Source organism: Panthera leo, chromosome F3, assembly GCF_018350215.1.
Source record: "Panthera leo isolate Ple1 chromosome F3, P.leo_Ple1_pat1.1, whole genome shotgun sequence".
Lineage (NCBI taxonomy): Eukaryota > Metazoa > Chordata > Mammalia > Carnivora > Felidae > Panthera > Panthera leo.
Window position 1 is genome coordinate 15,305,592 of NC_056696.1, and position 21,909 is coordinate 15,327,500.

The 21,909-nt window shown below is 32.9% G+C and overlaps 1 protein-coding gene across 3 annotated transcripts in view; it reads left to right on the forward strand.

The window, feature by feature from the left end:
* Positions 1–21,909, forward strand: part of SUCO (SUN domain containing ossification factor) — a 91,062-nt gene that overhangs the window by 40,567 nt on the left and 28,586 nt on the right. For 2 of the 3 annotated variants that reach the window (XR_006198728.1, XM_042924845.1), the window contains exons 10-17: positions 7,076–7,183; positions 9,210–9,315; positions 11,641–11,661; positions 11,848–11,903; positions 12,415–12,506; positions 13,178–13,243; positions 19,322–19,390; positions 20,178–20,268. Coding sequence is in view for 2 of the 3 variants with exons in the window: in XM_042924845.1 (XP_042780779.1) it covers positions 7,076–7,183; positions 9,210–9,315; positions 11,641–11,661; positions 11,848–11,903; positions 12,415–12,506; positions 13,178–13,243; positions 19,322–19,390; positions 20,178–20,268 (609 nt within the window). In the remaining variant the exon portion in view is untranslated. The remainder of the gene's footprint in view (positions 1–7,075; positions 7,184–9,209; positions 9,316–11,640; positions 11,662–11,847; positions 11,904–12,414; positions 12,507–13,177; positions 13,244–19,321; positions 19,391–20,177; positions 20,269–21,909) is intronic. The other variant, XM_042924846.1, reaches the window with a different exon arrangement.

The window sequence follows — 21,909 nt, forward strand, 5'->3', positions numbered from 1 at the left end:
TGTTCATGTAGTCACTTAAAAAGCATTTATGATTGACAGGTGCTGGTAGTATAATTACATTAGGTCCTGGGATACAGAATTGAAGATAAAATGCCTTTCCTTTTAAGGTCACACCCACACACAAAAATAAGTCTAGTTAAACAATTATGAAATAGTGTAAGAAGTATTGCTGAAAGATTATTGTAGGAACAGAGATGATATATACCTGTGAGAGAGGATGAGAGGGTTTCCTAGAAGAGGTAATTCCTGAGCTGAATCTTGAAGGATTCATAAGAAGTCACAAATGAGGAAGGCAAAGGCATTCAGGAACTGTAAGAATAAGGAGACATGCTAAAAGGAGCATATTTCTTTTTTCTTCTTCTTCTTCTTCTTTTTTTTTTTTTTTTTTTTTTTTTTGAGAGAGAGAGCACAAGTGTGTGTGAGGGGCAGAGGGAGAGAGAGAGAATCTTAAGCAGGCTTCACGCTGACTGTAGAGCCCAACACGGGTCTTGATCCCACGACCCTGGCCGGGATCATGACCTGAGATAACATCAACAGTCGGACGCTCAACCGAGACACCCAGGAGCCCCTTAGCTTAAAATTTTTTGAAGTTTATTAAAGACCACAGAGGTCAGTGTTTGTTTTAAGTAAGGAAGTAACGTGAGATCAGTGGTGTCTTAAGAAGGCTTGTCCTCAAAGGATGGCCTACAGCAGAATGCAGTTGGGAGCATGGAAACCAGTTAGGAACCTGCTTTAATTAAGGCATTGGCAGTTTAGATACAGAAGAGAGGGGGATATGAAAAATATAGCAGATAAAATTGGCAGCTCCTGGTTAGTAACTGGATGTGGAGAGAGTTATCTCAGAAATCTCCCAGGATTTTGACTACTACTTGGTTCTATAATTCTGCTGTTAACTAAGAACATAGGCAAAGGAACAGATTTATGGGGGGAAATAAGGTGTGCTCTACCAATAGTTTCATTAGATTTTTTTATTTAATTGCTCAAAAGCAGCTGTTCAAAAAAGAATTGAGTAAATCACCATCATACTGATTTACTAAAAATATATTCTTTTTTTTCTTATTTTAAGGAAAAACTCTTTAAACTTTAAAGAGAGTGCTTATTTTCTACTCTCGGCCTTTGCTCCTTTTGGTACATTTAGGTTCATTTTGAAAATGAACACCAGATTATTAAAGTGTTTTAAGGGATAATTTTAAAAGCTCATTTTTCCTTATGTCATATATTAAATTTGAGGAAATGATTGTCTGCAATTGTAATTAAAATGTTATTTGGGGGTTTTGTTTTTATTTGTAAGAGCCTCTGTAGTCAGTAACAGACAGCTTAAGTGTTTATACTCCAAAATTTTGAATTTCAAGCAAAGACATGTTGGGATGAAGTTGTATGAAGTAGTCATAGCTACCCATTTGTATTTTAATGTTTCTGCCAAACAGCATGTATTGAGGTATATGTGTTTATTGCATATTTTGTGTTTGCTCATTCACGTATGTGTCTTTTCATGTAACTTTAGAACACCTTTAACTGATTTCACCTGATTGTAAGTAGGTTACTCCTCCTAAGGTATATTAAGACCACACAGTCTCACTGTAGTTTTAGAAGTCTTAATATCTGGTAGAATAAGCTTATACCTCCATTTATAGAGGTTATACCTTACTATTCTTGTTTCTTTTTTTTTTATTTTAAAATTTAGAGTCATCTTCTTGAGTTCTGTGAAAAATGCTGGCATTTTTATTGGTTGTATCAAATCTATAGATGAATTAAAGGATAATTGACATTCTAGGATTTTGAGTCTTTATTCATTTGTTCATTCGATTACTGAGCATGTTAGGTTGAACATGTTAAGTGATGCTGCTGGTGCTGGAATAACATTGTTTCACAAAATAGACTGAGATCTCTGCCGTTGTGGAGTTTTTATCCAGAAAGATGTCAGTCCCTGATCACCAGTGAGATTGAGCATATTTTCATGTACCCGTTTTTCCTCTCCTCTGAAATGCTTATTTTATCCTATGTTTTCTATTGATAAGCTTTGTTTTTTTAACTGGTTAGTAGAAGTCTAATTTAGCAGTTGTTTATCTTAGAAAATGGATACAATGTAACATTTTATCTTAGCTCTGGATGGAACATATAAATTATATATGTTGCACATATTTTCTCTAGTTTGTGAATTATCCTTTCAGTTTCTCATCAGTGTCTTTTGATGAATAGAAACTATTAATTTTAATGTAGTTGTACTTACCTGTCATACAATTTTGGATTTGTTATATGTCAGATTTCTTTGGCATAAAAAAAAAAGATAACTCAAATTTTAAAATTCTACAAAATATTTGCCTTTCACATTTAGGTTTTTAATCCCAGTTGGATTTTTTTTAATATAGTATGGAGAAGGGACTCATTCTTCCCTCACCATTTTGCTCTTTAGATAATTGTTTATTCTGTAGTTCACACTTTCCCCTCTGATTTACAATGTAACTTTATCACAAAGTTTCCTTCTAAGCATGGGTTTGTTTCTCTATTCCCTGTTCTGTTCTTTTGGCCAGTTTATCGATGCCTGTAGCAACACCACACTTCCTTTTGCTTTATGGATCTCAGTACCTGGTAGAGTAAGTTTTTGCCTCATATTCTTCAGGACTGACTTGGCTATTCTTCTGCTCTGCTTTTGCCTATAAATCTTGGACTTAATCCTGTTGAGTTCCCCAAATGTCATGTCAAATTTTGTTTGGAATTTTATTGAATCTTTAGATGACTCAGATTTTGAGTTTTCTTATCCATAAATAGGACGTATTTTTCATTGTCTCTTAATGTCTTTCAGTAAGATTGTTTTTTAAAATTTTCATGGTTGTATATCTTTTATTAAGTTCATTTCTGGGAAGCTATTTTTTGTTGCTATTGTAAATATATCTTAAAAATTGTATTTTGTTGTGTATAGATGTCCAGTTTTTTATATGTGGATCTTACACCCAGCTACCTTTTTATATTCTGTTTTTTTTAATAATATGTGGATTATTCTTTAGGATTTCTGTATAGAAAATTGTAGCTTCTCTGCAAATTTTTCTTCTTTAAAATTTTTTTAATCCTTTTCATTGTATTTTACTTTCTTTTTGTCATCTCATGCTGGCAAGTTCCTTGAGAAAATTGTGAATAGAAAGATAGTAGGCAGTATCCTCTTACTCCTTATTTTGAAGGCATTGCATCTAACCTTGTACCATTGGATATATTATACGTTTGGAACTCAACTATAAACTCATCTGGGCCTATGGGAAGATACTAATTTTCTTTCAAGCATGTGATTTGAAAACTAAGTAATACATTCACATGGTTCAAACCCAAAAAGGATAAAGGAGTTACAATGAGAAATATCCTTCCAATCTCTGTCATCCATCTTCTTATTCAATGTTAAATTTTTAGATATCTTTTCAGTTTCTTTATGCAAATATAGACAAATATATACAAATATAGATTTTTATACATCTTTTCACAGAACATAGTATATTATGCACACTATTTTTCACCTTGAGTTAAGTTTTAACTTAGTATCTGGTCATCTTTCAATTTTGTTCATAGAAAACGTTTTCATTCTTTTTGATAGCTGTATAAAATTTCATTATATGGTTGTACCATGACTTAACTAGTCTTCTGATGTTGGATATATGGGTTGTTTATAATCTTTTGCCATTGCAGTGTTACTGTAAATAAACTTGTGCATGTACAATTTTGTACTGGTGTGAGTAGATGGCATGTAGTTTAAATGTTTAAACTACATTTAAAACAAATAGTTATATGACTAGGTTTTCTATTTATTCTTAAATTAGTTTTGGTAAATTATACTTTTCTAGGAATTGGTTTAATACATTTTTAAAGTTTTTATAATAAAGTTATTTGTAGTATACTGCTTTAAAATTTTTTTTTAAATCCTAATATTTTAATTTATGCCTCCTATTTAATCCCCACAGTCTACTTTTACTTCTATCTTATCTTTTTATTTTTTCCTATTTTATGGATTTCTGTTTGAAACTTTATTATTTTATATTTTCTTTAAGTTTAATCTATTGAACTAAATTCTTTTGAGATATACACATTTAAGTTTATAAACTTCCTTCTTAATTATATCAACTAAATCTTGATACATGGTGTTTTATCACACTGCTTTTGTGTTTAGATGTCTGATCTTTTTTTTTTTTTTAATTTTTCTTTTTTAGATCTCAGATCTTTTAAAATTCCTGACCTATAAATAATTAAAAAGAGCATGTTGAAATTAGATTTGTCAACTTTTATATGTAGTTCTGTTAATTTGCGCAGAATATTCTCTGCTTCTAAGAAAACATAAAAGATGAGGCAGAAAAATGAAAAAGCATTTTAAAATCAACTGAGGAATACTTACAACCTATTTACATTTTATGTATCATGTGGCTATTTATTAGGTGCATACACATGTTAGAATTGTTAAATCTTCTTGGTGAATTTACTTTTTTTTTTTTTTTTTTAACATTTATTTATTTTTGAAGGAGAGAAAGAGCCTGAGTGGGGGAGGAGACGAGAGAGAGGGAGACACAGAATCTGTAGCAGGCTCCAGTCCCTGAGCCGTCAGCACGGAGCCTGATGAGGGGCTCGAACTCACAAACTCACAAACATGTGAGATCATGACCTGAGCTGAAGTCGGATGCTTACCTGGCTGAGCCACTTAGGCACCCCTTTTAAAACTTTTTTTTTTTTTATTGTTTATTTATTTTTGAAGAAGAGAAAAGACAGAGCGTGAGTGGGGGAGGAGCAGAGAGAGAGAGAGAGGGGGGAGACACAGAATCCAAAGCAGTGAATTTACTTTTTATACCTGGTAATATATTTGTTTGAAAGCTTATTTTTTCTGATATTAATATATAGCTCATGTCTTCTTAGAAGTGGAGAACATTGTATATAAAAGAAAGAAGTGGGGAGAATTAACTTTTTATTTTCTTCTTAATACTCTTTCAGAGTATTGTCATTGTAAATAACAAGTAAAGTCTCAGTTTGATTTTCTTCAGTTCCCTCTCCCAAGGTTGTTTTGGTGGTATGGGAAATGTTTAGGCTTTGGAAGCAGGTGGATTTGGATTTTGACTTTTAGCTTCACTGCTTGTTGGCTGCATGACTGTTAGGGCTTTTGATTCTGCTGCTTTAACAGAGACCGTGGAACTGTGGTTTAAATAAGAGATTTAATTTTCTTTGATGTAAAAGCTCAAGCTGGTAGGTAGTGCAGGAGTGTAAAAGAACAATGGAAGGACCCACACACCTTCTGTCATGTTCCTTTTCCTCCCCTGCAGGTGTTGACCCTGCCTGGGTTGCTGAAATGATTTATTCCTCCCACATTCTCATTACAGCCTGTAAGGCAGTAGAAAGCAATCGGAGAAGTAGCAGCTCCCGTTTAAAGGCTTGACCTGAAAATTGCCCTTGACACTTCTGCTCACAGCCCATCCTCCACAACTAAGCAGTATGGCCAAGACTGAGAAATACAGTGGCCATAAGAGCTCAGCTACATCTTGGAGGAGAGGTTTCTTATTAAAAGATAGAAGAGAAGAATGTGAAGTAACCAATTAGTGTTTATTGAATTGTTTTATAAAATGGAGATGATATTCTTTGCAGTGTGGTTGTAAGAATTAAAGGATGGTTGTAAATCATCTAACATAGTATCTGACCCAGAGTAAGCATTTAGCAAGTTAGTTTGCTTCTCTTCATGAGCTTTTCTCTAAAACCTGATTGCTTTTGCCATCTCTTAGAACTTGGCTGTGTTGCTCTGTCATAAATTAAACACAATATGTTAATTTTAATGTTTTTGATTTATTTCACTGTCAATATATATAATAACATTTGGTATAGTTATTACATTATAGTAATATAGTAATTATAGTATAGTAATTAGTATTGATTAGAGTGTAGATGTCATGAGTATTTCTCTTCCCCAAATGCCATATGTATGCAGTTTTATTTTACACACATGACACCATACTTTTAATTTTTCCTAAGAAGCAGTATTTTATGGCATTCTTCCATGTTTATAAGTACAGGTCACTAGCATCATTTTTAAAGAATAGTTTTATTGAGATGTAATTGACATAAAAATATATATACACATGTAAAATAAACTGCAACATGTCAAAATATGCAATATGATAATTTTTGACATTTATACATCTGTGAAATTATCACCACAATAAAGATAATGCACATATCCACCTTCCTAAAAAGGTTTCTCATGCTCCTTTGTAACTTTTCCTTCCTAAACCCTGCCCCCACAATAATTAAAGATCAGTTTTCTATCACTATAGTTTACATTTCCTAGATTTTTATATAAATGGTATGTATAGTTTCTAGTATTTTTTTTTTAACGTTTATTTATTTTTGAGACAGAGAGAGAGAGAGCATGAACAGGGGAGGGTCAGAGAAAGAGGGAGACACAGAATCCGAAACAGGCTCCAGGCTCTGAGCTATCAGCACAGAGCCTGACGCGGGGCTCGAACCCACAGACCACGAGATCATGACCTGAGCCGAAGTCGGATGCTCAATTGACTGAGCCACCCAGGCGCCCCTCTAGTATCATTTTTAATGCCTGTTGGTATCTGATTGTTTGGGTGGACCATACTTGAATCCTCTATGCTAAACATCTAGGTTGACTTTTTACCCTTGTTTTTATAAACTGTGCCTTTATGTTACACTGTATATACGTACAGGGGTGAATGTTTGGATGTATGTGTCCTTAGGATAGGTTTCTAAAAGTGTATTGCTAGATCAAAGGCTGTGTTACCCTTTGAAGCCACGTATATGCCAAACTGCCATCTAGACTAGTCAGTTGACACTATTACTAACTGTCCTTTGTGAAGTCATTCCTTCTCCAAGAATGTGCTTTGTCATTGAAATATTGTTATCAATATCTTGTGTTATTTATAGTCAATATAAATATCTTGTGTTATTTATAGTTACCCCCCCCAACTAATGATATGCTAGAGAAATAATGAGTAACTTAGTGAAAGTCTATTTTATGCAAACTCTTTATGTTTCATATGAACTGTTATTTTGGTTGGTTTATCTCAATAATTGTCTTGTGTTCTTTTTAAAGGTTTGTTATTGAACTTTGTGAACCAATTCAAGTAAAACAGTTTGATATTGCAAATTATGAATTGTTTTCTTCTACTCCGAAAGACTTTCTGGTTTCTATCAGTGACAGGTAAATTCTAAAGCTGCCTTCTACAGAGTTTATGTTAGATCTCCAGAATAAAAATTTTTAAATGAGTCACTTTTTAAAAAACTTTAATTTTATTTCTTTTATTTTAATGTATCAGTTTGTAAGAACAATAATACTACTACCGTAGTATTAGGCACTTGTGAATCAGGTTACTTTCATTAACTCATATAGTTTTTATAATCATCCTATGATCTTATTTATAATCATCCTATGATCTTATTCCTTTATAAGATGAGGTTAAGTAGTTTGCCTAGGTCAGGTGACTTATTCCAACCTAGATGTGTATGACTTCAAGGTCCTTTTTTTTTTTTTTTTTTAATTTATTTATTTTGAGTGAGAGAGAAAGAGAGAGAGAGTGAGCATGAGAGGCGGAGGGGCAGAGAGAGAGAGAGTGAGTGAGTGAGTCCCTAGCAGGCTCCACTGTCACAGTGCAGAGCCAAACAAGGGGCTCGAACCCAGGAACCTTGAAATTATGACCTGAGCTGAAATCAAGAGTCAGATGCTTAACCAACTGAGCCACCATGTGCCCCCAGAGCCCTTATTTTTAATTTTAACCTGTTGCTGCCAAACATTTCTTTAAAAAGTTATTAAAAACATTCATGAGTGCTTCATTTTTTATCATGAAATGTATTTTTGTTAAAGTATATTTTAAAAACTTTGTGTTGTGTGTGTGATTATAAAAGAATAAACATGTATTATAAGGAATTTGGTAAAGAACCACAATCCAATCAACCAGAGATTACTTATTAGCATTTTAATTTATTCTTTCCAGTCTTTTCTATATATTTATATATTTACTAATTGTATTAAAAAATGAGTTTTTACTGCTTACATCCTGATAAATATCCTTGTCTTTTAAAGACACCATTTAAAGTTCTTGATTGATTGATTGATTAAGGTATAATTAACATACAATGTTGTATTAGTTTCAGGTGTGCAACATATTGATTCAATAATTCTATACATTAAATATACCATTTTTCACTAATAGTTTAAATTTTCCCCCCACTAGGGGTATTTATTAATTCCATAAATACTTTGAGTGTCCCCAATGTGACATGTAGAATGCTATTCATTTAAACATTCTTCTGTAGTTGATCATTAGTGGTTTTATTTTCCATGCTGTTTCTTCTCCCATCTCACACTCAGCACTGCATATATACAGTTATTGAAGTTAATTCTCAAGACCTTTTGAATTCCAACCATTTTCCATATAATAACCTTGCTCTGATCCCTTCTTTTTCTCTAAGCTGTAATTTTAAGAGCATTCATTACTTGGAGGGATTTTTAAAATGCTGTAATAATAAAAAATAATACCTGTAGGCTTTTATGTTAGATTTCCTTTTAAAGAGGGGGAACAGCTATGTAAGATCTGTGAAATTCCAATCTAATGGTAAAGGATTTTTTCTGATTCCCTTTCCACCAGTACTTTTACTTAGACTTTATATCATCACATACGTTTCAGTACATGAAGAGTAGAACCTCCTTCTTCCAAAATAATCTCTTGGTTACTCTTTATTTTAAAACCATTTAAATCCATTTATTTTAAAACCATTTAATTAATTTTAATTTTAATTTTAATTTTTAATTTTTAATTTTTAATTTTAATTTAATTTAATTTAATTTTTAATTTTAATTAAAACCATACTCTTTATTTTAAAACCATTTAATCCATTTATTTTAAAACCATTTAAATATCCATTGTACTTGGATAGAAGCCCAACAAACAGTTTTGGTTCTACCTTGTCTTCTCCTTTTCTTGCTTTCTGTTTGATAATGGTGTGATTTTCAAGATACTCTTCCCTTGTAAAGAGGAATCTGTCAGAGTTTAGTTGGAAAAGGAAATGTATTTATTCAACCCAATATTTTACTCATATTTAAACTATGTTAAGTGAGATGTTCACCCAGAGAGGGGACAAAAAGCCAAACAGGATGTATTTTGAAGATGTGATGGAACTCTCAATATGTGGTTTATGATTTTTTTTTAAAAAATGTTTCTATTTCCTAGATATCCCACAAATAAGTGGATTAAGCTGGGTACTTTCCATGGAAGAGATGAGAGGAATGTCCAGAGTTTCCCTTTGGATGAACAGATGTATGCAAAATATGTGAAGGTAAAGTTTATACATACAGGACTATGTTTTTTAATGAAAACATACCTATTATTTATACTTCTTTGTTCCTCACCCCACCTTTTTAGAAATCATAAAACTTAAGAGGAAATTTAATGCAATATTCTTTTTGATAAAATTCTTACATGGATGTTATTTTATGAGACAAATATTAATACATTCCCTTTTGTATACCTGGAAACTTAGGCCAATTTTTTGATATTTGCAGCTTTGATGAAATTTAAAATTGTATCAATATTTTTTTTGAGTCTTTATGTAAAATGTCATCTTCATAGTATCATATCTTTATTTTTGAGAGTGTGTGTGTGAGAGAGAGAGGGAGATACAGAATCCAAAGTAGGCTCCAGGCTCTGAGCTGTCCACACAGAGCCTGATGTGGGGCTTGAACTCACGAACTGTGAGATCATGACCTGAGCCGAAGTTGGACGCTTAACCAGGCACCCTATAGTATCATATCTTTATTTCAAAGCCCAGATTGTTAGTCACTGAAGTCTTTAAGCAGGTCTGATTTTCTTTTTTAGAATCTGATTCTTAGATTATTTTAATTTTAATATTATAACTTTTGCCTTTTCTATTGTATATTCAAGTGAACTATTCTGTGTCCAAATGTCAATTTTAAATAAACTTTTAAAAACACTTATATTCAGTATTCCTGCTGCTTCTTCCACAATGTAGAGGTGGAAATCTCTACCAAATAGAATTCTCACTCTTGAATTGGATTTTAGGCAAACTATGGGAATTTCTTCTACCTCTCTTCCTCTCTTTTTTTTTCCTTAAAATAATAGCACACCTTAAAGTACCATTGTGTTTGTAATATGACCTTTTGGAATGACAGCAGCTCTAATTTCTGTCTTTTCTTCTTTAAATGTGTATCTTTTTTAAGCATGTATTAAATTGGCTTCTATGAATGGGTAAACTTGTAGTATTCCTAGTCTCAATCTAAAAATGCTAAATTCTATTTTTAAAATACAGTTAATAAATAGTTAAACAGTGTTCGGAAAAATGAAGGTATATTTTCAGTTTCTTTTAAAGTGAATTCTGAAATAATTGTTTAATGGCCTTTTCCTATAGCAGTTTTTATACTAGGAAAAGGAAAAATTGTAAGAATTATTTGGCAGGTGATACAATTGCATTTAATTTTATAATTAAGACAATGCACATGTTATGAAATAGTTCCAAGAATCATTCTTCATACCAACTACTTTATTAATAATGGCAGAACATTTTATTGGTGGTAAAAAAAATGCCAGCCCCTACTTTGTGTTTTTTATGGTGGGACACTATGGAGCATTTTGATGATTAGCTATCTAAAATGCTCTTTTTGGTAGTATTCTAAAAGCAAAAACCATTTCATTCTAAGTCCAATGTTAACAAATATTATGTAAGTTTACCTGGGTTTTCCTTATCCCCAAATAAACCCAGATGTACAAACTGCTTTTTAATAGTTTGTATTTTAACAGTGGGTTATACGTATCTTTTAGTTCTGTAAGTTATACTTGAAATAACATAGCATGTGAAAAATTCATGCTTTCCCTAAAAAAATTTGTATATGGTATTATATAAGAATAAATATTATTTTGTATTATACTAATATTTTTATCATTATGTATGTATATGTGTATATCCACATATGTATCAGTATATAAATAATATATAGATACATATATGATACGTATCTATAATTTTGAATTAATATAAGACACAGGCTGTTTCTAGATCCTCTTTATTACTTTTATGTATTTTTAAAAATTTATTTATTTTTGAGAGAGAGATAGAGGGAAGGAGAGAAGGAGGGGGGGAGAGAGAGAGAGGAGAGAGAGAGAGAGAGAGAGAGAGAGAGAGAGAGAGAGAGAGAGAGAATATCCCAAACAGGCTCCATGCTATCAGCGCAGAGTGCCATGTGGGGCTGGATCCCACAAACTATGAAATCATGACCTGAGCCTTATTCAAGAGTTGGATACTTAACCAGTTTGAGCCACCCAGACTCCTCTCTTTATTACTTTTAGAATGCTTTTATTTCTGACAGATAAATAAAACAACAGCAATGAATTTTAGCTTAAGCAACATAACCTTAAAGTTAATTTAGTTCATTAAGTTCAATTATACTTTCTAGTCGTGATGGTACGAATTTAAATCATTGATTTGATTTCTGCAGAGAAATAAGAGTACTACAATGTTATCCATCACAGTACATTGCTTTCTATACTTTAATTATACAGTATAATTTACAAATATTAAATGTTGCTTATGGCATGTTATCCAGACTTTGGAACTGATTTCTTTTTCTTTTCCTTTCTCTTGCTTCAGATGTTCATCAAGTACATAAAGGTTAGCAACCTTCTCTTTTGCAATATTGAATAACAAGGCATGGCATATTACTGCATGGCAAAAAAGCAAAATTTTACCATTATTGATTTTTGGGGAAATGAGGACTTTATTTTTAGAAATGTTATAATGAAAGAAACTGAATACATTGCTAGATAATCTCACATGCACTGTGCTTTTATTCTTTAGGTGGAGTTGGTATCACATTTTGGATCAGAGCACTTTTGTCCATTAAGCCTTATAAGGTATTAAAGAACAACATACATTTACTAAGTGATTAAAAAAAGAAAGTGATACACAAAAATCCCAGTATATTTAGAGTGAAGAAATAATTTCCTATCTTGTGAAGTTAATACTATAGAAATATAAGCTGTTAAACCTTTCTTGTTCCTAAATCCATTTTAGAAAAATGTAAAAATTTGCTCTGAGAAAAAATAACTATTATATGCGTCTGGCTTAGCTTGCTTGCTATTTTGCTATGATGATAATATATGGAAAATCTTAAAAAAAAAAAAAAAAAAAAAAATCTTAGACTGATATCAAAACTGGTCATTACATTTTTAAATGTCTTAAGAGCATTTTAATGGACACAGTGGATGGATGACTACAGTGTAAGAAACAGCCATTATTTTGAAGTCTAAAAGCTAATGACCCTCAAAAAATGACCAAAGTTAATGTATTTTGTCATTTGTAATGAAGAGATGAGTCTTAACTCTGTTTTGTTTTGAAAGTCTTTAATGAAATTGTTGTTAATAGGGTATTTGGCACCAGCATGGTGGAAGAATATGAAGAGATTGCCGATTCCCAGTATCAGTCAGAACGTCAAGAACTGTTTGATGAAGACTATGGTAAGTGGCTTTAAGACATGTGACTATTATATATGGTTTTTTTGTTTGTTTGTTTTTTAAAATCTAATAACCTGAAGGGGTAGGACAAGGTTTTATGACACCCTCCATTTCTACTTTATCAAGTCCTTGTGTTTTGGTTTTTTCTTTTTTTTATGTTTATTTTAGAGAGAGAGAGTGCAAGCAAGGGAAAGGCAGAGAGAGAGGGAGACACAGAATCCAAAGTGGGCTCCAGGCTCTGAGCTGTGAGCCGACGCAAGGCTCAAACTCATGAACTGCAAGGTCATGACCTGAGCTGAAGTCGATGCTTAACCAACTGAGCCACCCAGGAGCCCCAAGTCCTTGTTTTAAGATGTCTTAAACCATAGTCTGAAAAACTGAATTTTTCCCTTCCCTAATTTTCCTATAAGCAAAATGAAAACATTTACTAAGGGTTGGTAAAGTACATGGAAAGCTTGAATAAAAAGTCTTATAAATGTGATTAAAATTTTGGTAAGCAGTGGAATTATTTTCCTTAGTTTACATCTGTTTGATAAACGGCTTCTGAATCTCATAAACTTTTTGTGAATATATTTTAGATTATAGTGAATATTTATAATAAAATATGCTTTAAATGTCAGCTGACTTTGATAGGGATAGTTTTAGTTAATTACCTTCATTTTCTCTTTGAACAGATTATCCACTGGATTATAATACTGGGGAGGATAAATCCACAAAAAATCTTTTTGGTTCTGCTACAAGTGAGTATTTGGGGATTTTCCTAGACACTACTAAAGTATTTCCCAACTTTTTTTCCCCTGAAATATGTGGATATTTTGTTGTGGTATAGTTTAGGAAGCTCCTAGTCCCAATATTGAACTTGAGTTGAAATCAAAGATACTGCCTTTGAAATATATTTCCATAGAAATAAAATAAGTGTGGATGAAAAGAAAGAGAAGAGAAAAAAAATGCAAGCACAAGTTGTTTCTTCTACCCTAAGTGCTTATGTTGATAAGCGGATTCCTTGGAAGAATGGGCTGTGAATTTATGGGGGGAAAGAATTATTAAAGAGATCCTAGACCATATGCGTAGAAGCATCTGGATAGTCATGCTAGATGGGAAGGGAATTCGAATGGTAGTTGCAGAGGTAGTATGTATGAGTGAAATCCTAGCAAACAAGGGTTTATCTATCTATGGATATAGTTTCTGATGTAATTACAAAATATAAAAGCTGTTCTTATTCATAATAATAAAGATTCTCAAGCAGTAACAATAATAGTAATAATAATATACTCTTTGTAAACTGAAGAAATAATGACTAATACTAGTGCTTCAGTTTTTGTCATGCCTGCCTAGTGGTAGGCTGGCTAAGGAGACTCTTGGAAAGACCATTACCAACTGACACTTTATTTTTACTGTTATAATGCAGGTAGGTATACTTTAATGCTTGTTATTTTTGGTTATTCCTAAAGAATATAAAATACTGGAAGGAGTTTTCTTTTTATTTGGAGATTAATATGGTAAAAGTAAATCTTAGCAGAATAGATGACTAGTTTCTTGTGCATTTCCCTTGTTGCTCTTAGTAAGTAGAGTTCCTTGCATCCCAATCTTATGGTGTATGTTGTCTTTATACCTTTTGGGATACTCAACCAGTAATTTATATACTTAAGTAGATATTTTGTATAGCTCCAGTATAGGAAGCTAGGAGTCACGTCAGTTTTTTTGTTTTGTTTTTATCTTTTTTCTTCTCCCTTCTTCCCCTTATGCTCTCCATAGAAAACTGTAGTCTTCAGTAGAGTTTTTAAGGCATAGGAAGAAGAATGTTAAAAATACTTGCATAAGAGGAATCCTTTTATGTAGTATTTAACTTTGTTGCAAATTAACTCAATATACTTTTTTCACTCTACTGCTAGTCAATTGACTTTCTAGATATTAGAAACTACTTTTAAGTAGAAAACTTAGCTATCTAGTTGATGATGGAATTAAAAATAGGTGCTTCATTCACTGCTGTGGGACATAGTTTTTTAGGAGTGAAAAACATGATGCTGTTTTATCTATGTGGATATTCATATTCATGTCCTTAAATTCATGTGAAAAATTCTGATATGTAGTAATCATCATAGCTCAGTGATGCTATATTAGCTATGAGGCAGCGTTATTATTTTATAGAGTCAGAAAATAGCCCCAGACTGAAAGATCTCTCACTTCTGATGGTTATTGGAAAGGAAAGGGGCACCTTAGGGTACCTTACCATAGTGTTAGATAAAGGAAATCTTGTTGATATTCTTGGTTTCTTTTTCTGTATTCTTAGGGGATTAACTGCTAGACACCATTAAAGCCCAGTTATATCTCAATGGAGGACATTTCCCTATTTGTAATCACTTCTCTGACCAAGGTATTATTTGAATTAATTAGATACAGAATCTTCTTTATTTATATCCTACTTTGGGATCTTCTTCCTTGAAGATGTGTTTCTTGGTAACATATTTAGTTTTCTTTTTATGGATCTCTGGAAAGGTAGTCTGTTTACCTTCCCGTGTTCTAGTGTTGAAAGAATTTGTTTAGTGAGACAAGATGGGTGGGAGGATGTCAGCTAAGCCTAAACACAGAAAATGGAGTTTAAAAAGATGTCCATCTCTTGATGTTTCAGAAAAAAGAGAGGCAGTAGTACCTGACTGATAAGACTTTGGTGTCATAAAGCTTACAGACATGACCTAACACTGCTGTCGTCTATACCTGTTCTTCCTAGTTTTCTGTGAAGAGTCTGGGACTATTTCTGAGCCTGACTTTGCTACTACCTCCAAGGTGGTATAACATTTAAGGAGTAAATAACAGAATGGAATCAGGCCAAAGAGCTAGTCTCTGGCACTAGAATATCTGAATTTAACTGTTCTCATCACACGTTGTGAATTAGCTTGAAGTTGGCCTGACTTACTTTTTATATTTACATAGCGTCTCCAAAACAGAATTCTGTGGCTTTAATCTTAATAGAAACTCCTTTTTCCTTTTGGTATTGAACAGTTAGTTAGTAGTTACAGGAAATACATGTCACCAGAGTACATTGCTTCTATTAGGACTTGGTTATCAAAGAACATACATACCATATATTTGGACATTCTTGATATAATTTTCTTAATTGCCAAAAAGGGAGAAACTACTATGTTAGAGCAACATTCTTGATTTTGTGTATATGCCGGCTAGGCAGCTCTTCTGCCTGATTCTTTTATTTACATTTTTTGAACCAGAGCATTTAAATATTTTACATCAACAAAAATTCTTCACATTACTCTGCTTTTTTTGTATTTTGTCACATGGATTTTCCAGACCACTCTCTACTTTAATATTCTTGCAAGTCTGCCTTTACTCCTAAATACGGTCTGCATTTTGTTAGAATCACTTAAAGGCCAGGTTTCTGTGTGTATGTTTAAGATAGTATACAGTTTTTGGTTTCTTTTACATCAAAGTATTTTTATGAATGTATATATTTTAAGGACCTAGCAAGAGAAGAGAGAACGAAGGTGGACATGCAGCAGAGGTATCTGAATTCACATGGGAGGAAATAGTTATTTTGTTGGTTTGTCTTGTTATGTGGTCTCATAGGTAGTTTGTTTCCTGCATCCAAAAGAGCCAGAGTGTGCTGGAGACTAAGGATAACATGTTGATGATCCCTGGGAGAATTTCATTCCTGAGGGAATGAGATTGGATGAATAGTGCCCAGCTCAAAGATAAAGGAGTTGGCTAATCTGGGAGAAATTAAGGACAGGTATCTAGTTTGGTACTGTATTCCAAATTATTTAGCCTATTCTGAAGGATTTTTAGTGGTCAGATTATCATTGTGACAAGCTGTCACGTGTTTGGATACAAATTGGGAGTGGTCAGAATTGAATATTCACAAAGCTGCTTTCTCTCAAAAGACAAAGTAAGACTACATTTGGCAGTGTTCTGTGAATGTAGCAAAATTATTTCTTATGGATTGGATGGGCTGAGAATGTAGAAATTTGCCAAATTTTGCTTTTGTTAATGAATTCTGTAACAATAAATGCCCCCAAATTTCAGTGCCCCCAAAATTTTGTATCTGAGTTAAGATTGATTTTAGAGTATAGATTTGACTCCAAAATTTGGAATGTGTGAAGCAGTCAGTTTTAACTGAACTTTGGCTGGCAGACCAAGTAGAAGATCAGATACTATTGCAATATTGGTTGATATTAAAAGTGGGCTTATGAGGAAATAACAAGAGTTTCCATTGCTCCTTTATCTTGGTTTGTGAGGAAATGTGGTGTTTCCATTCCTGGGTGTTTTTTTTTTTTTTAAGTTTTTATTTAAATTCCAGTTACTATACAGTGTAATTAGTTTCAGGTGTACAATATAGTGATTCAGTACTCCCATACAACACCTGGTGCTCATTACAACAAGTGTACCTAATCCCCGTCACCTATTTTACCCATCCCCCCCATGCACCTCCCCTCTGGTTACCATCAGTTTGTTCTCTATAGTTAAGAGTCTCTTTCTTGGTTTGCTTCCCTCTCTCTTTTTTCCTCCCTTTGCTCATTTGTTTCTTAAATTCCACATATGAGTGAAATCATATGGTATTTGTCTTTGTCTGACTTTTTTTCGCTTAGCATAATACTTTGTAGCTCCATCCATGTTGTTGCAAATGGCAAGATGTCATTCTTTTTTATGGGTCAGTAGTGTTCCATTGTGTGTGTGTGTGTGTGTGTGTGTGTGTGTGTGTGTGTGTGTGTGTGTGTACTTCATCTTTATCCATTCATCAGTCGATCGACACTTGGGCTGTTTCCATAATTTGGCTATTATAGATAATGCTGTTACAAACATTGGGGTGCATGTATCTCCTTGATGTAGTATTTTTGTATTTTGAGAGTAAATACCCAATAGTGTGATTACTGGATCATAGGGTATTTCTATTTTTAGCTTTTTGAGGAACCTCCATATTGTTTTCCTGAGTAGCTGCACCAATTTGTTTTTTCACCATTTTCCAAGAGGGTTCCCCTTTCTCCACATCCTCACCAATACGTATTGTTTCTTGTGTTGATTTTAGCCATTCTGACAGGTGTGAGGGGATATCTCATTGCAGTTTTGATTTGTATTTCCCTGAGGATCAGTGATGTTGCACATCTTCATGTGGTCTGTCGGCCATCTGTAGGTCTTCTTTGGAAAAAGGCCTATTTCAAATCCTCTGCCAGCGTTTTAATTGGATTTTTAATTTTTGCTGTTGAGCGATAGTTCTTTACGTATTTTGGATATTAACCCCTAATCAGATATATGATTTGCAAATCTTTTCTACTGTTGGAATATTGGTTGATGTTAAAAGTGGGTTTATGGGAAATAACAGAATTTCCATTGCTACTTTACCTTCGTTTGTGAGGAAATACGGTTTTTTCATTCCTGTTTTTTCCCATGCGTTAGCCTAAGAATCAACCCTGCTTCTTTGTTTACCAATTTGTCAGGTCGAAGGGCAAGGGCAACCTATAATCCTAGACATTTATGAAGCAAGTACAAAGCTTTTGTGTGTTATACTAATGATTGGAAACAAAGTACCACTCCTTTATTGTCTTTCATATATAGAACCATAATTATGTAAAGTTCAAAATTTATGACTGTCTACTAGTCATCACTTTTCAAACTGTCTGAAATTTCCTACTACTTTCTCCTGCCTTAAAACATGTATCTACATAGGATCAGCTCCAGATGACAGTGCGTGGCTTCTTCTCAACTTTCTAGATCGTGTGCCAGCTTTCTTCCCTTACAGCCTTTCCTGCTTACATCTGTGGTTTTCGCTGGAAGTGTGATGAAAACCCTTTGGATCTCTTAGGAAAGGAAACCAAGGCAGAAATAACTGATGAGTCTTAATATGTAGCCCTTGCAGATCTTAATATTTTAATAGGAGAAATACCTGATACTGGTGAATTAACTTCTAGTGGAATATCCAAGATTAGATTGGTAATGGAAGTTAATGTTCCTTAAAATTACATCATAGAAGGAAGCCACCTGTTCTCAGCACCAGCTTTTTATGGAGTTAGGTATTTTGTGGTACACCTGTACCTTTGGCTGCTTATTCAGGTACTAAGGTTTGTACCACTTTACTCATCATCCAAATATCCTCTTTAGAAAGAGAGGCAGAATTGGCAGGTATGCAGATTGCTTTATGTATAATGCTGAAGGTGTTGTGACTTTGACTTCACCTGCCAATTCCCATACCCACCCAATTCACAAAAGAATTGGTACCATTTATTATCTATTATTAAAAGTTATCAAAGACACTTGTTTCAATGCAGTCATGTTGGGATTTAACCATATTATCAATAGATATGTTCATAGTTGAAAATAAAATTTTTCTGCTGTCCTTCAGATAATAATCTTCCCATTTTGTTTATTTATACCTGTAAAAATCACCTGTTGAGGGAAACTGCTTCTTCACGCTTTTTTTTTGTTTTTGTTCTAAACTGTAAAGCCTTTAAAAAAGTAAGTTTTTCTGTACAATATTAATTTTGGTTGTCACATTTTTTTCCCTGTCCAAATCCAGGCTGTATGTTGAATTTTACTTGAATTTTGTAATATGCTAAAGATAGTGTTTTGGCAGAAGTTTCGGGGAAGCTTTACCAAAAAAGTATAATTAAGTTTCTGAACATAAAAATTCAGATTTATACTTTCTGGCTGAAATTTGTGTCCTATATTGGACTTATATAGTAAGCTGGACAAAAAGGTAATTAGTCCAGAAAATGCAAAAAGACCATTAAAAATGGTTTTTTGACTATCTGATATTAAGCTTTATAAGAATATTTAGGTGTATTGGTATTTTTTCTGATTGAATTTTGTTTTAGATGCCATTCTAAATATGGTGAATATTGCTGCTAATATTCTGGGAGCAAAAACTGAAGACCTGACAGAAGGTACCTCATCATTTTATGGGTCTTTTAAATCTCTGATACTCAAGGGGTCATTCTCGTTACGAAAATTAATTAATAAGCCAAGCAGTGTGATTTTTCATTTAGAAATAAAGAGATGATGCAAAGGAACTTACCAGTCTTCTGTTATTCATTGTTTATATGAGTTTCACAAATTCTTACAATAAGGATCCTCCTGTCTATATAAAATTCATGAATTTGTTTTTTGACTCTTCCCTGCTGTAGAAGTAATAATTTTATCACTTATTTCTTTCCTGAGGTTTTGATGGCCCAGTGGTACTTCATGCATGCTTTTCTTTTATTTATCAAACAACTACCCAATTTAGAAGGTGATTTTTTTTCCCCTACAGAATGCCAAGTAAGAATGTCAGTAACAAGGAGAAACCATCTTGCTTTTTTTTTGCTCTTAGAAAGTACTTAGTTCCAAGTGCAAACTTAAAATGACCCATAGGTTTCTTTTCATTCTCTTTCGTAACTCCTTTAGGTGTCTAGAAGTCATGTTAATCATATAAGATTACATGAAATTAATAATCATTTGACTTGCATTAATTATCTGAGAAGTTGAGAAAGAATATGCATTATTTGTAGCTCTGACTTTGTATGATCATTTCTTTCTAAAAGAACTTTGATGGAAGAAAATAAAGTCTGCAGTAGCAAACCTGTTTGACTTTTTTTTTTCTTCCCCGGAAACTAAAGTTCTTTACTTGTTATAGTGAAATATCTTCATGGTATAGCTTTTTTAAACTCAACGTGGGTATCTTTCTTAAAATAGGAAATAAAAGTATATCTGAGAATGCCACTGCCACAGCTGCACCTAAAATGCCTGACTTAGCTCCTGTTTCAACTCCTGTTCCATCACCTGAGTAAGTTCTATTGTGATATTAGAGTTCTGTTAAAATGGAGAGCTAAGTATACATAGAAAGATACTTTGGATTTGTGTGTGAAATGATAATCTATAGAAAGCTCTGAATCAGAGGGCAGGCATTCCACAACCACTTAAAATATCTGTGAGTTGCCTTTTGGGTACTAGGAATGCACTTTACCCCAGACCACATGTTTGTTGTTTTGAAATTATGTATTACTTTTATTATTCACAACACTAAATCTTTTCCTTATTACAAATAATTGGCCTAATTCCACAGGTATAGGTTTGAGGACAAATTTTAAAAGCTTGCTTTTATTAAGTTCAAATTTAAAAACATTGATTAAGTATATGTGTTGTGCCTAGAAAGCTATAAAGGGTACCCTGAAATACCTAGAGCGTGATTCTTAAATTACGTGTTTGTCACACAGCAAACTCTTAAGAGTGTTTAGTTTCTTAAATTGAATTTGATAGAGGTCTTTCCCCAGGTTGCAGTGGGGCACCTTGGGCAGGAATATCTGTCATGTAGTTAACATAAAATATCCTCATTTTTTTAGTCTTTTCTACCAAAGATGATTAAGGGTTTTTGCCACCTCTGCTTCTTATCTGTAACAGATAGGCTCATAATGACTGGATAATTGGGCATTGTTTCTGTAAATTTTGTATATTTCAGTAGATGTACTCTCTCAGAACTCTGCTTAACGGGATAAGATTTTTGAACAGGAATTATGTAATGAAACCTGCAGTGCGTATGGTTTGAGCTGTAATTCCTAAACACCATACTGATACAGAAATGAGATTTTTTGTGCTTTGAAGGGCACAGTGACAAATTTGTATCCTGTGTTCATTCTGAAAGAGACTAAAGATATTTATTTATTGGATGACTAGAGAGAAAATATAGCCTTACTTGTCATTGATTCCTAGAAGATACTAAGAAATCTACTGTGATTGCTAGTTCTAATTTTGTAACGAGGCTTCTTCAGTTAATAACATATAGTATGTCTTTATTTTTCAAAACTAAATGAAACCGATTTCATTTTATATATGTACACACACAGACACACACACACATGAATGTTGAAAGATACCACATCACACTAATGTAGTAGTTTTTACTTTTCTATATTAGAGTTTGATTTTAATAGATTTTTTTGTATAAAATCTATTTGCTTTTAAATGTTTTTTTTTATTTGTTTTAAATTCTTTTTGATGATTATATGGCAGTTTCTTTGAAGAAAATAAATGAAAATGAAAGAATCCATGATAGGGTGTCATTGTTGAGTTACTATGAAAAGATGACTGATTTTCTTTTTCCAGGTTTGAGTTTTTTAAAGTATAGCTCCGATTAGAGCATGTACAGATGGTATATAATTTAATTTGTACCAAATTAATTCACTTTAGTTTTTCTTCCTCCCCTTCTTCAGATTCTGCTCATTTTCACTGTCATAATTTATATGGTACATAGTAAGCAGTAGAAGATGTTTAGAGATTATATATCTATATATCGTCTATTTAAAGGAACATAATCTAATTTACTGTTTCACTGTCAACAAGATGAAAATCTAGCTTTTTAGGTACTGTTTCATTCCTACCTTTGCTATTGTGATATTAGTCTTTATTCAAAAACATTTCCTGTCATTCT